The following is a 14,247-nucleotide window of genomic DNA, read 5'->3' as shown; positions in this document are numbered from 1 at the left end:
TTTCTTAGTTGCTTTTATTTGCATAATCTATAAGCATATACCACCCATCCACCCACCCACCCACCAACTAATCAAGACTGGTTTCTTGGTTAGGGAAATCTGTGGGACTGGGGAAAGAACTATGTGAATGTATTACCTATTAAAAAATTAAGTTTAAAAGTTACCAATGGGCTCAAGATGGAACAGATACAATTCTCCCTATTTCTCCTGCTAAGTAGCTGGACATTATATATATAAAAAAAGATAAGAAGACTGTCAGTTGGAGAGAAGGAGGCTAACTGCCTAGGGACCTTGGAACCTGAGGAGTGACACAGCAGTGATTTCCCTGAGTTTTCTTTTCACCCCATATATCTTGGACTGCGTGGTGGAGAAGCTGGCAACCCAGAATGCCAACTGGTGCAGATAAAAACAGTCCCAAGAAAGCCTGCTATCTCTAGCCAAAGTACCAGGAAAGGGCCAATGTAACAAGAAAGAAAAATTTAGATAATTACTGCCCTACTCCAGCCAAGCATCACAGAAAAAAGCTGCAGCTCCCATCCCAATTTTCATCAGCAAAGGCTGAGTGGGGAGCCTAGGTTTTCATCCCTGCCTGGGGATAATGAGGCCCCTCCCACACAGTGTCAATTTAGGCTATGTGGGGATCTTGAACTTCTACCCCCAACACAGTAATGAGGTACCTTTTTGTCTCCCCACCAGGGTGGTGTCAGAGGTGGTCTGGTGGGGAGCATGACATTCCACCTCCACCCAGGATCAACAAAGTGCTTGTCCCCTCTGGGGTGTCAAAGGAGGCTAATTAGGGACCTGAACTTCCACCTCCACCTGGCAGTAAGAAGGAGATTCTCCCTTTTTAGCAGAACAGTGTTGGAGGCAAACTGCTAAACACAAGATTTAAATAATATCCAGAGTCTCAGAGTGCCCAAAATATCCAGGACATAATTGAAAATCAGGCATCATGTGAAGAAGCAAGAAAATCTTAACTGGAATGAGAAAAGACAATCAACTGACACTGACACTGAGATGACACAGATGTTAGAATTATCAAGGATTTTAAAGCAGCCATTATAAAAATGCTTCAGGGATTTCCCTGGTGGCACAGTTGTTAAGACTCCGCACTCCCAATGCAGGGGGCCTGGGTTTGATCCCTGGTCAGGGAAATAGATCTCACATGCATGCCACAACTAAGAGTTCACATGCCACAACTAAGGAGCCTGTGAGCTGCAACAAAGGAGCTCACCTGCTGCAACTAAGACCTGGAGCAACCAAACAAATAAATAAATATTAAAAAAAAAGCCTGGCTATGCATTAGAGTCATCAGGGGAACATTTTGTCCCTGTGCTAACAGTACTTTGTTATTATTTTTTAAAAAATGCTTCAATATACTTAAATGCAAAACCAGAAAGTCTCAGAAAAAAAGATATAAAGAAGAACAGAATGGAAATTTTAGAACTGAAAAATAGAATAACTAAAATTTTAATATCAGTGTAAGAGCTCAACAGCAGAATAGAGAGGACAGAGGAAAGAATTAGAGAACTTGATGACAGAACAATAGAAATGATCCAATCTGAACAACAGAATGAAAATTGACTGGAAAAAAAATGAGCAGAGCCTCAGGGACCTCTGAGACTATAATAAAAGATCTGGCATTCATGTCATCAGAGTTCCAGAAAGAGAGGAGAAAGTGTGGGGCTGAAAAGTATTTGAAGAAATTATAGCTGAAAATTTCTCAAATTTGGCAAAAGATATCAACTTAGAGTTTCAAGAAGCTGAGCAAACCCCAAAAGGATAAACCAAAAAAATTATACGAAGACACATTATAGTCAAACTTCAGAAAACTAAAGAGAAAGAAAAAATCTTGAAATCAGCAAGAGAGAAATGACACCTTACCTATAGGGGAAAAACAATTAAAGTGACAGCAGATTTCTCACCCAAAACCATGGTGGAGCGAAGGAAGTGGCACAACATTTTTCAAGTGCTGAAAGAAAAGAACTGTCAACCCTGAATTCCATATCTGGCAAAATTATCCTTAAGAAATGAAGCAGCCATGGCCATTAAGTACATGAAAAGATGCTTAACATCATTAATTATCTGGGAAATGAAAATCAAAACCACAATGAGATACTACCTCACACTCACTAGGATGGCTAGAATCAAAAAGTCAGATAATAACAAGTGCTGATGAGGATTTGGAGAAATTGGAAACTTCATACAAACACTGCTGGTGGGAATGTAAACTGGTGCAGCTGCTTTAGAAAACAGTCTGGCAGTTCCTCAAATTATTAAACATAGAGTTATCATTTGACCTAGCAATTCTACTCCTAGATGTACATATATACTTGAGATAAATGAAAATATATATCTGCATAAAAACACGTACACGAATGTTTACAGCAGCATTACTTATAATAGCCAAAAGGTGGAAACAACCCAAATGTACATCAGCTGACAAATGAATAAACAAAATGTGATACACCTGCACAATGGAATATTATTCAGCCACAAAAAGGAAGGAAATACTGATACATGTTACTACATGTACATGCTACACTTCTTCCCTATCTATTTGCCTACCTACATATGTATCTGCTGACCTATTATGGACTGGTGACTTCCTACTTTATTCAGTGGGTTATAACCTATTACTATCATTATTTCTTTTGCTACTCAAATTGCCCCAGGTTTAGCCAGAGGGAGCTCCTTAAAAACATTATGCTGAGTCAAAGAAGCCGGACAAAAAGATCACATGTTATGTGATTCCATTCATGTGAAATGTCCAGAAAAGTAAAGTCTATAGAGACAGAAAGCATATTAATGTTTGCTTAGGGTTGGAGGAGGCAGGGAGGTGAGGTGGAGCAGAGTGATGGCTTAGGGGTATGGAGTTTCTTTTTGAGGTGATGAAAATGTTCTAAAATTGATTATAGTGATGGTTGCACATATCCATAAACATACAAAAAACATTGAATTGGACACTTTATTTTTAAAATAAATTTATTTATTTATTTTTATATTTGGCTGTGTTGGGTCTTTGTTGGTGCACACGGGCTTTCTCTTGTTGTGGAGCATGGGCTCTAGACACGTGGGCTTCAATAGTTGTGGCACACGGGCTCAGTAGTTGTGGCTCATGGGCTCTAGAGCGCAGGCTCAGTGGTTGTGGCACATGTTGCTCTGCGGCATGTGGGATCTTCCTGGATCAGGGCTTGAACCCATGTCCCCTGCATTGGCAGGCAGATTTTTAACCACTGCACCACCAGGGAAGTCCCTGAATTGGACACTTTAAATGGGTAAACTATGGTATGTGAATTATATCTAAATAAAGCTGTTACTAAGAAAGAAGAAATGAAGGGGAAATCAAGATATTCTCAGAAGAAGGAGAACTAAGAAAATATGTTGTCAGCAGACCTACCCTAAAAGAATGGCTTAAAGGAAGTTCTCTAAACAGAAAGGAGATGGTAAAAGAAGTCTTTGAACATCAGGAAAGAAGAAAAATGGAAAGAGAAAAAATATGTTTAAATACAATAGACTTTCCTTTTCCTCTTGAGTTTTCTAAATTATATTTGAAGGTCAAAGTAAAAAGTATAACATTTTTATGATGTGGATCTCCATGTATGTAGAGGAAATATTTAAGACAATTGTAATTGGTGAGGGTAAAGGGATTTAAAGGGAGCTAAGTTTTCTACACTTCACTCTAACTGGTAAAACGTCAACACCAGTAGAGACCTATGTGGTGATGGAATAGTTCTGTATCTGGATTATTGTACAGGAATCTACACATGTGTAAAATGGCAGAGAACGACACGCACACCGCAGAAATGTCAATTTCCTATTTGTGATAATTGTACTCTAGTGACAGAGGATGTAATCATTAGGGGAAACTGGGTAAAGAGTTACATGAGACCTCTCTGTACCATCTTTGCAACTTCCTATAAATGTATAATTATTTCCAAATAAAAAGTTTTAACAAACTACTAAATTATCCTCAGAAAGATTGGAGTAGGGGACACAGCAAAAAAGATCAAGATGCTATTAAAAAGGAGCACTCACAGGAGTTCCCTGGTGGTCTAGTGGTTAGGATTTGGCACTTTCACTGCTGTGGCCAGGGTTCAATCCCTGGTCGGGGAACTGAGACCCAGCAAGCCGTGCAGCACAGCCAAGAAAAGAGATAAAAAATGGGTGGAATTCACTTCTTTCCTCTCTATCTGCCTACCTATGTATTATAGAGTCTGGTCACTTCCTACTTTATTCAGTAGATGATAATCTATTACTATTATGATTTCTTTTGCTACTCATATTGTCCCAGATTTGACCAGAGGGAGCTCCTTCAAAGTGGCTCCTGTGTCATTTTGACATGTTCCCATCTTTTGAGTGCTTCATTACTTCCCAGCATAATGAGTTCTTCCAGAATCATTTTGTACTTTCTCTGTTCCAACCCTGGAGTCAGTCGTATCTCCAAGAAGCTCTAGTTCCTATTAGTGACAAATGGTAACTCAAGGTGTGCTCATTGTGCCTGGCATATAATTGTCATTTCAGCAGTCAGAGAAAGGAATTTTTTCCTTATAGGAGAATGCCAACTAATCAATATAGAAGAAATGATGGAATTAGAAAAACACCATTAGGGAAATAGCACCGTAATTAATTGTTACAGGCAAGAATCATTGCTAGATGCTACAATCAGCGGACAAAAGCATGAGAAATAGTCTCAATGTATACATAGTCTCAATGTATCTCCCCACAACCTAGTTGTTAATTACAAAGAGAAATATAGTAACTTTACAGTACCTGACAGATGCCATTTTAGCCAGGTGATCAAAGTTAACATTATCAATAAAGGACAAATTGGTATTGAATTCTTGCCAATGTGAGGCACTGAGAAGAACACAGCATCATTTCTGTGATATTTGACAAAAATGAAAAACCTGAATCTAATTATGAGGAAGCAGGAAAAAAACCCCAAATTGAGGGACATTCTTCCAAATGGTGTCATGAAAGTCAAGGAAAGGCTAAGGAACTGTTTCAGATTAAAGGGTAAAGGGACATGACAACTAAACATAATACATGAGCCTGGATTGGATCCTGGATCAGGGGGAAATACTATAAAGGATGTTATCGTGACAACTGGGAAAATTATTTACAAATTGTATGTTAATGAAACCGAGCAGGACCCTGTGGGGCTCCTGGGAATGGAAGCCTTTCTGTCCCCTGTTCTTTTTTTTTTTCAAGATTTTTGTATTTATTTATTTGGCTATGCTGCATGGCTTGTGGGATCTCAGTTCCCCGACCAGGGATTGAACCTGGGCCCTGGCAGTGAAAGCCTGGAATCCTAACCACTGGACCACCAGGGAACTCCCTGTCTCACATTTCTTGTTTGTAGGGAATAGATTCCAGCCTCCATGACCTTCCCTGACTTCCAAAGGGCAGATTTGAACAGTTGCTAATCAGTTAAAGGAGGGGATGCAGAGACAAAGGAGAAGCAGCCAAAAAACAATAGTGCAGCCTTGGGGCAGGGTCCTGGTTCCCCCTCAAGGGATACACATAATATCTTTGAGCTCTTTACAGAACTAAAACCCCCAACAAATGGAAGGTGTTAGCATTCTTCATTCCAGAGAAGACCACATGAGGCCAGATTAAAGGAACCAGAGAAGCTCATCAAGAGACTACCTGAGACCAGATTAAAGGAGTGCAGGCCCTGCACGCACTCTAATCCTTACCAGCAAGCCTGCTCTTGAACCATTGCTATAAAACTCCTCATCCAATCCTCCCAGGTTGGGACACACAGTTTTTCGGGGCAGGAGCCTACTGTGTCCCCATTTGTCTGGCAAAGCAATAAAGCTACTCTTCTCTACTTCACCCAAAACTCTGTCTCTGAGATTCGATTTGGCACTGGTGCACAGAGGCCGAGTTTTTCACCTCATTAGGTAATTAGATAATACTCATCAAATATTAGATAGTACTAGATCAATGTGCAATTTCTTGATTTTGATAACTGTACTGTGATTATGTAAGAGAATGTCCTTGTTCTTAAGAGATACACATTAAGTATTTAAGGGTAAAGGGGAATTATGTCTGCAAATTACTCTCAAGTGGTTCAGAAAATAAAGTTTTAAATATTTCTATGTGTATACACTACATACATACATACATATATACATAAATTGAGAAGAGAAAGCAAATGTGGCAAAATGTTAACAATTAGTGGTTCTGGGTGAAGGGCAAAAGAATCAAACGTTTCAAAAGAATTAATGCTTTAAAACTCTTAGTAGAAAATATAGGTAAATATTTGTTTAGGCCTTGGGGTAGGTGAGGATTTCCTAAACAACACAAAAAATGCCCTAAGTATCAAAGACAAGATCTAGTGATTCAACTGTGAGGAAATGAGGAAACTTTATTCATTGAAAGACCTTTGTTCTTTGGGGGCCCTTATTAGTGAGTGTTCAGGGGCACAGAGCAGGCATGGAACTCACAGTATCTGCTCCACCAGCAGCAGCTCCGGGGGCAGATCTGCAAGCACTGGGTGGTGCCCAGCACTTCTCCATCCACCAGCTCTCCTGAGCACAGCCCCAAGGGTTGCTGAGAGCAGGACCTCCACCTGAGCCTCTAGCAGCATGTCTGACCTACTCCCCTTCACTGCACAAGGGCACTCACCCAGGGAAAGCCCTGGGGTCAGGCTTGAGGGAAGCTCTCATTCTGCCTGCCCATCCTCCTGATCCTTGCTCTCTTGCCAGTGACCCCAGGACAGACTGGCAGGTGTGTAGGTGACACAGGGGAGGAGCCTCAGGTGGCGGGGAGGAGTGGCTATTTGCCAACCAGTATGGGAAAATTAAAATATTCTATCATTTGGCACTGGTAAACATTTTTAAAAAACTTTGTTTTACCATTTTTAAAAATTGAAGCAGGCTTCCCTGGGGGCGCAGTGGTTAAGAATCTTCCTTCCAAGGCAGGGGACATGGGTTCGAGCCCTGACCTGGGGAGATCCCACATGCCACAGAGCAACTAAGCCCATGCACCACAACTACTGAGCCTGTGCTCTTGAGCCTGTGAGCCACAACTACTGAGCCCACGTGCCGAGAGCCCGTGCACCACAACAAAGAGTAGCCCCCGCTTGCCGCAACTAGAGAAAGCCTGCGCACAGCAACGAAGACCCAACACAGCCAAAAACAAATAAATTAATTAATTAAAAAATAAAATAAAACTTGAAGCATAGTTAGTTTACAATGTTGTGTTAGTTTCAGATGTACAGCAAAGTGATTCAGATATATATATATATATATATATATATACTTTTTCAGACATTGTTAAATATTTTAACAACTCTGACAGCCCAAGCTGGTGGACAAAAGACCACACTCATCTGTCTCTCCCTCCCTGGGAGTCACACAGGGAAAGGGTAAAAAGACCATGCCAGGCACAGATGCCCCTCTGATCCCTTTCACTTTGAACTCCACCCTGGCTGGGTAGGCTTATGTGATGTGATGGAGAGGGATTTTGGAGCTAGTGACTTGGATACAAAGTTGCTAATATAGAACCACCCAGATTCTAGCCTCAGCAGCCACATACAAAAAGGTTTGGTTTTATGGCCCATTTCTACCATGGAGGATGGCCTGTGTCTCTGCCACCACCAGGACACTTACAAGGACTCCCTCGTCCTAGGTGAGGATCCCCACTCCAGCTCTTGACAGCTCGCCAGTGAACCACACAGCAATGTCTCAGTCCCAAAACATTCTGCACTCTCAACCCAAGGGAACGCTGTGCTGCCAGGATTGGCCACTCACTGCCCATTCTGTCCCTGGCCATCTGCTCTGTCCCACCCTGCAGCCGGCTTGGGGCTCAGTCCCCAAGGGCTGCTCTCACTCCTGCCCCAGCACACTTCTCCATCACCTCCTGTGATATAACCCTGCCCTTCTAAACCCTATCCCAGCCTAGCAGGAGGGCTCCTAGGGCACTTACTAGGCTGCCTGAAAGTATGCAGTGTAGCTCACTGTGCCCTCGCCTGGGGCTGGGGGTGCCCTAGTCTTTCCTGCTCCCATGCTCCTCTCTCTGGCTTTCCCTGCTTACCTTACCCACCCCTGTCCCCTAACTTCTCCCTGCTCCCTCTCCTGATTCTTGTTCCCTCTGCATGGTCCCCATCTGACTCTTCCTTCTGCATGGTCCCCATCTGACTCTTCCTTCATCCCTCTGTTTACTGTTCCTTCTAAATGTTTCTTGTTATTTCTGACTGTCCCCTGGTCTGTTTCCTGATGCCTCTGTTTATTGCTTCCTCTGATTGTCCCTTGTTCCATGCCTCCTGTTTCTTCTTCCCTCTGACTGATCCCTGATGCCTCTGACTGTCCTGTGTTCCCTTTGACAACTATTCCTCTAGCTGATCCTTAGTCTGTGGCACCATTCTGGTTGCACCCTAGTCCATCTGGCTGCTCCCTGGTCCTGATGAGCCTTTCTCATTCCTTCTAGTTGACACAGACTGACTGCCCTTTGACTCCTCTGACTTCTTTGTAGACCCAATTCTTCCCTGCTCCTTGGGCAGTCCTGGAATGCATTTCTAATATGCTCTCATCTGGTGCTCTGCATCTGGTCCATGGACCACTGTCTGTGAAGTGCTGGTCTACCTGGCTCCTAGCCTAGGCTCTTGATCATCAACATATACTACTTCTGTGTGCTTCGTGCCACAGCTGGGTTCTGTACTTTCACCTTCTGCATCACTTGCATTACATCTGACTTTTGACTGGCTCCTTTGGCTGTTTCTTGGGCAGGGTGACCAACTGTCCCAGTTTGCCTAGGACTTTCCCTGTTGTAGCAGTGAAGTTCCACATCCCATGAAGCCCCTATTGCCCTATCTCAGGGAACTCTGGATGCTCCCCAGACTCTCTCTGGCTTCTGCAACTGTCCCTTAACCCCAGTGCCCACTACATGGGGCCTCTGGCTTCGGGAATGGATACTATGCCTTCCAGCTGTTCTCTAGTCCCTCTAGTTGTTCCCAGGTCAGACAGGCTGCTATCCAAACCAGATATATCTTTGATGTCCACTTTGCTGTTCCCTCTGGCTACTCTCCAACCTCTACGACTGTTCCTTGTTGCCTCTGGTGCCCTTGGCTACTCCTCATCCTCAGAGGTCCTTTTGCCTCTCCAACTGTCCCATGGGTCTGTCCCTTTCCTGCCCCTCCAACCTGTTCTACAGCCTCAGCAGCTGGTCCCTAGCTTCCTCTGGCTGCTGCATATCCCAGGCTCATCTTTCCCATTTCCCATTTCTGTTCCCCAGTATCTCTGCCTTTCCCCATCCTCTCAGATTCTCCTCTGACCCCTGGTACCTCTTGAAGTGGCTTGTCTGGCAGGCTCTTACCCAGTACACCAAACCTTTTTGCTTTTTCCTTTTAGCTGATTCTTCTGTTTCCTTGTCCCTGTGGGTGGTCCCTGTTCCCTCTGGTTGATATCTGGTTCCTCTATTTCCTGGTCCCTCCTCCCATTTTGAGATCCTTCTAATTGTTCTCATATCCTCTGGCTCTTCCTTGCTCCCCACTATTAACACTTCTCCAGCCCCAACTACTGTTTCTTGGTCTCTCTGCTGCTCCTGGCCTCTGGCTCTTGTTTCCCATTTCCTCTGTTTTTTCCACTGATTTCCCACCTGTCCCCTGGGCCCCTTGGCTATCCTCTATTTCCAATAAGTGCAACATGGTCCCTCCAGCTGTTCCCTGTGGCTATTCCTCATCCCTCTTTCTCTTACTGACCCCTCTGCCTGTTTTCCAGCTTCAGCCACTATTTCTTAGCCCAACTGGCTGTTCCTCACCCCTGGGGACATTTTTATTGGTTCCTTGGTATCTCTTCCCATTCCCTGCTCTCTGACATCTAATGAAAAAATTAAGAACCTAACAAATAAATACGTGAATAAATAATATTTACCAGGGTCTTGGTCATTTCCATCTCTTCTTGCAAATGGGCAGAGGTCTATGGTTGGGAAGGAAGACATGAATGGAGAAATGTGCCTTGCAGAGATCAGAATCATTCATCTAGAAATTTCCACACATTGGCTGGGCAAGAGGCCATGTGCAGAGGACTTGGGAGGACCACATTGTTGTGGCCCCAACCTGTGGGTCTGTGACTGATATGATGGAGAAGAGCCTGGACAAGGACAATTTTCCAAGAGTGGAAGTGCCCTACTGTTAGGCAGCAATTCGTTTACCATTCAATGTCCCTATACCTTTGACTCAAAATATAATTTCAGTGACTTGGGCAAAAAGATTTAAGTGTAAGAATTTCACCATAGCAGTTTTCATCACAACAGAAAACCTAGAACACCCTAAATTCACATATAGTGGATTGGTTAAATTAAATATAGTTTATCCATAGGATATAGTTTATCCTATGCATCATGTGTGTGTGAAGAAAAATATTTACTGCCTAGAAAATTATATTAAACTACCAAGTTAAAAAGGAGACAACCAAATACTATGATTTCATTCTTAAGCTTGAGCTATATAATGTATATGTGTGTGGTATGTATGTACACTCACAGCCCCACATGTATACCCACATACATGCACATACAAAGGAAAAAAAACTGTAAGGAACTATAGCTAAATGTTAACAATGATTAACTTTGGCTAATGCTGGAATTATAAGTAATGTTTTATTCTCTTGTATTTGCTTACCTGTATTTTCTAACATTATATTGTGAAATAATGAAATAGTAAACATCAAAATAATTTTTTAAAGTTTAATATTATCCTAATGACCACATGACCCTGAGCCCCTGTGACAACGAGCCTGTCCCCAGAGGTGACAGCATCCACAGGACAGTCGGAAAGAGGGAGCTGTGGGGCAAGGTCTGGCTCCCTCATCATCTTGCTCTGTTTACAGAATCTCAAGGGGAACTTTTAGTGGGAAACTTGGTCTTGGCTATTGTGTGGTGAGGGTAGAAGACATGGTCAGGAGACAAGGTTCCAGTCCACTGCTGTCACTCACAATCCCAGAGGCCTGGGCAAGTCATGTACCTTCTCAGGCCACTTTACTCATCTTTGAGAGGAGGAGGAAGCAGAAGGGCCCTAGAGAGCGTGGTCACCCTACTACCCTGCCATTCTCTAAGTTCCAAAGAAAGGGGATTTTTCTGCCCTAGATCAGGATAGAGGAGAAATCAGCAAATCCCCAAGGATCAGGGGAAAGCAGGCTCTGGTAAGGATCAGCTGAGTGTGTGCACAGAGCCAGTGAGGACTGAAGGGCCTGTACTGGGCGTCAGGGGGTAGCGTCTCCCTGGCTGGGGCCGGTGGTCACCCCCACCCAGACCTCGCTCGCAGACACCCTGCAGGGAGCTGCCTCCCCCTCCTCTAGGCGGTGGGGCTGACCCTCCCAACCCACCTTTCCTCCATCGGCTGCATCACATTTTCCACTGAAACAGGAAGGGCTCTGGATGTGGGACACCAGCCACGTGGTGCTCACGCAGCAGGAGGATGGTGACCTGTCTCAGGGACACCAAGTCCGGAATTTGCCCCTCCTGTGACACACTTGCCCCTGCCCTGAGTCCCTAGTGACAGGTCGGGGCCATCTCCTCACTGAATAAACTCCTGTCCCTTGAGCCCTGTCTCTCCTCACCTCACACACACTGCCATGTCCCTCTGCAGCCAGGGCTGGGGACCACTGGGGAGAGCTCCGGTTGGCTGGCATTGTCCCGCTGAGCCTCAACCCTCAGGCTCTCCTGCTGACAACTCCGCTCTTCCCGGTACCCTGAGGCCAGGCGGGTCCGTGGACTCAGCCAGAGCTTCTGGGGCTGGAAGGAAGATCCTGCAGCCTTCACTACGGGGTCTGGCCCAGGGGCTGCGCAGAGACTCCAAGAAACCTGGAAAGACAGTGTCCACGTGGTCAGTCATTCAGCATTCACCCCATAAATGCTTCCTGGGGGCACCAAAGTACAGTTTACAACACTGGATACTGTGGAAGAGAAAAGTTCAGTAATCAACACCAAGTATTAGCATACAATATGGAAAAAAACTCATGAGATTTGGTGTAAAACGAATGAGAGTTTGAATTCCAGCTCTTTTGCATTCTAGCTGGAATCTGGGGAAACCACTTTAGTCTGAGTTTCTTCACCTTAAAACTGAGGATGGGGGATTCCCTGGTGGCGCAGTGGTTGGGAGTCCACCTGCCGATGCAGGGGACACGGGTTCGTGCCCTGGTCCAGGAGGATCCCACATGCCGCGGAGCGGCTGGGCCTGCGGGCCATGGCCGCTGAGCCTGTGCGTCTGGAGCCTGTGCTCCGCAACGGGAGAGGCCACAGCAGTGAGAGGCCCGCATACCGCAAAACAAACAAACAAACAAAAAACTGAGGATGAAAACACCCATCTCATAGGGCTGTTAGAGTTAAATGACACGATGCTTCAAAAGCACTCCTATTTGGCATCAGGAACACACTCCATTGATATTAAATATTGCTGTTATTATAAGGTGCAAGGAATGTTTTATTCGGTACCTCGTTTAATTTTCACACTCATCCTATGAACTAGGCATTACTTTTGCTATTATTCCCATTTACCATCAGATAGAGCTGTTCATAAATATTAAGAAATTTGCCCCAAGATCTCTTAGATTAGGGGGAAGGACAGGGATTCAAACCCAGGTCTGCCTAGCTCCAAAGTACATTTTCTTTTTTTTTTTTTTTTTAATTTTCTTAACTACTGTGCCATATGGTATTCGATACGTGGAAGAATCACAATAAACATTATTTCTGTTTCTTGCTGCCTTTAAAGTGCTCTGGCTGAAGGATGACATGTCACATGTGATAAACCAAGCGTCTGTATAATTCAGTGTACATTCTGGGCAACTTATAGAGCCCACCCACCCTCTTCTGCCAAAGATGAAAACATAAACTCTTTGTCCCCTCTCTCCCAATTCCCATCTGGCCCTGAAAGTCAGCATGTCTGCACAGGCTCCTAAATCGGTAACCTACACTGCTTGACAAAAACTGTGCCCCAAATGGTGCCATCAACTGGTTTCCATAGGTTCCTCAAATAATCACCAACACAGGCAACACAACCTCAATAGAAAATCAACTATTAATCTGCTCAATGACCCCTGGATCCAAACCTGACCTCCTATAGGACTCCATAACTCACAGCCCATATGTAGAGTCAATGACTCCCATAAACCCCTCAAATATAGACCTTCCGGTCCATCACATACTAACTCACACAGTCCTGCAATTACCGATGTCTACAGGTCCCAATCAATGACTCCCATAGGGCTCCTAAAACTGTCTCCCAAAGACTTAAAATCCCAGGCTTGCAATCAATCTTTCACCACCTCAGTGTCCCAATCAATAACTCTCATGGACTGACTGATGACTTCAGATACTTTAGATGACTTCAGACCTCCAACTCTTATAAAACTTCAAGAATTTCTACAGAGGTCTCAATCACTTACCAACATATGTCTCTAATTATGTTTCTTCAAGGATTTCCCAAGATTATCACTCACTGACCCAACATGAATAGCATCTATAGGCCCTGGATTATCTAATCCTATTGGACTCTAACTCTGTGATGCCCCCCCACAGAAATCCTCCCAATCCTTTACTCCCAGAGGAACCAAATCAACCCCAAATCTGGTTTGGTATTGAATTTAAAGAATAAAAAGAAAATTTAAAATGCTTCCAGGCAGAAACAGCATGTTATTTACAATGGAAAGGGATCACAATGGCACTAGATTTATTTGCAACACTGGAGCCATATTAGAAGAAAACATCTACAAATTATTGAAAGGGGCTTCAATCCAAGAATTTTAAACCCACTCTAGCTGAATACCATGCTTCCGTTAGAGCAAAAGACAATTTTAGACATACAAGCACTTATAACATTATATGCCAATATTAGAATCTCAGGAGAATACTCAAGGGGATAGTCTAAGCAATTGTAAATTCAATAGTAACAGAAACCTCAAAATTGGAGGAAAGCAATTTTGAGAAATGATTATTGCAATTGATATACAGTTATAACTGAGTAAAGAAAAATGTATGTAATTGGGCATCTGGAACAAATAAGATTATTACTATTAATAAGTGGAAAAAATTTTAATACCCTGGGGAAATTTACTGAGTGAAATGAGGAGGAGGAAAATTATGCATCTCTTTTACTAGATCCAAATAATATTAAAACATTATTTGGATTTAGAAATAGAGAAAATATAGACAATCACATTTGTAAGGAAGGTGAAGGCAACTACTAGCAGAAATTGATAAAGATAAAACTCCAAACTATAATTCCAAAATAATAAGAAATTA

The 14,247-nt window shown here is 43.4% G+C and overlaps 1 protein-coding gene across 1 annotated transcript in view; it reads right to left on the bottom strand.

Moving 5' to 3' along the window:
• Positions 1-14,027, bottom strand: part of ZNF41 (zinc finger protein 41) — a 29,249-nt gene extending 15,222 nt beyond the window's left edge. Inside the window, 1 exon segment of the mRNA XM_030849824.3 lies at positions 11,568-14,027. Within this exon segment, the coding sequence (XP_030705684.2) occupies positions 11,568-11,639 (72 nt within the window). The 5' untranslated portion in view covers positions 11,640-14,027.
• Positions 14,028-14,247: the final 220 nt, after the last annotated feature.

This window comes from Globicephala melas, chromosome X (genome assembly GCF_963455315.2).
Source record: "Globicephala melas chromosome X, mGloMel1.2, whole genome shotgun sequence".
NCBI lineage: Eukaryota > Metazoa > Chordata > Mammalia > Artiodactyla > Delphinidae > Globicephala > Globicephala melas.
Note: the sequence above shows the minus strand (reverse complement) of the source record. Positions and strands in the feature narration are given on the sequence as shown.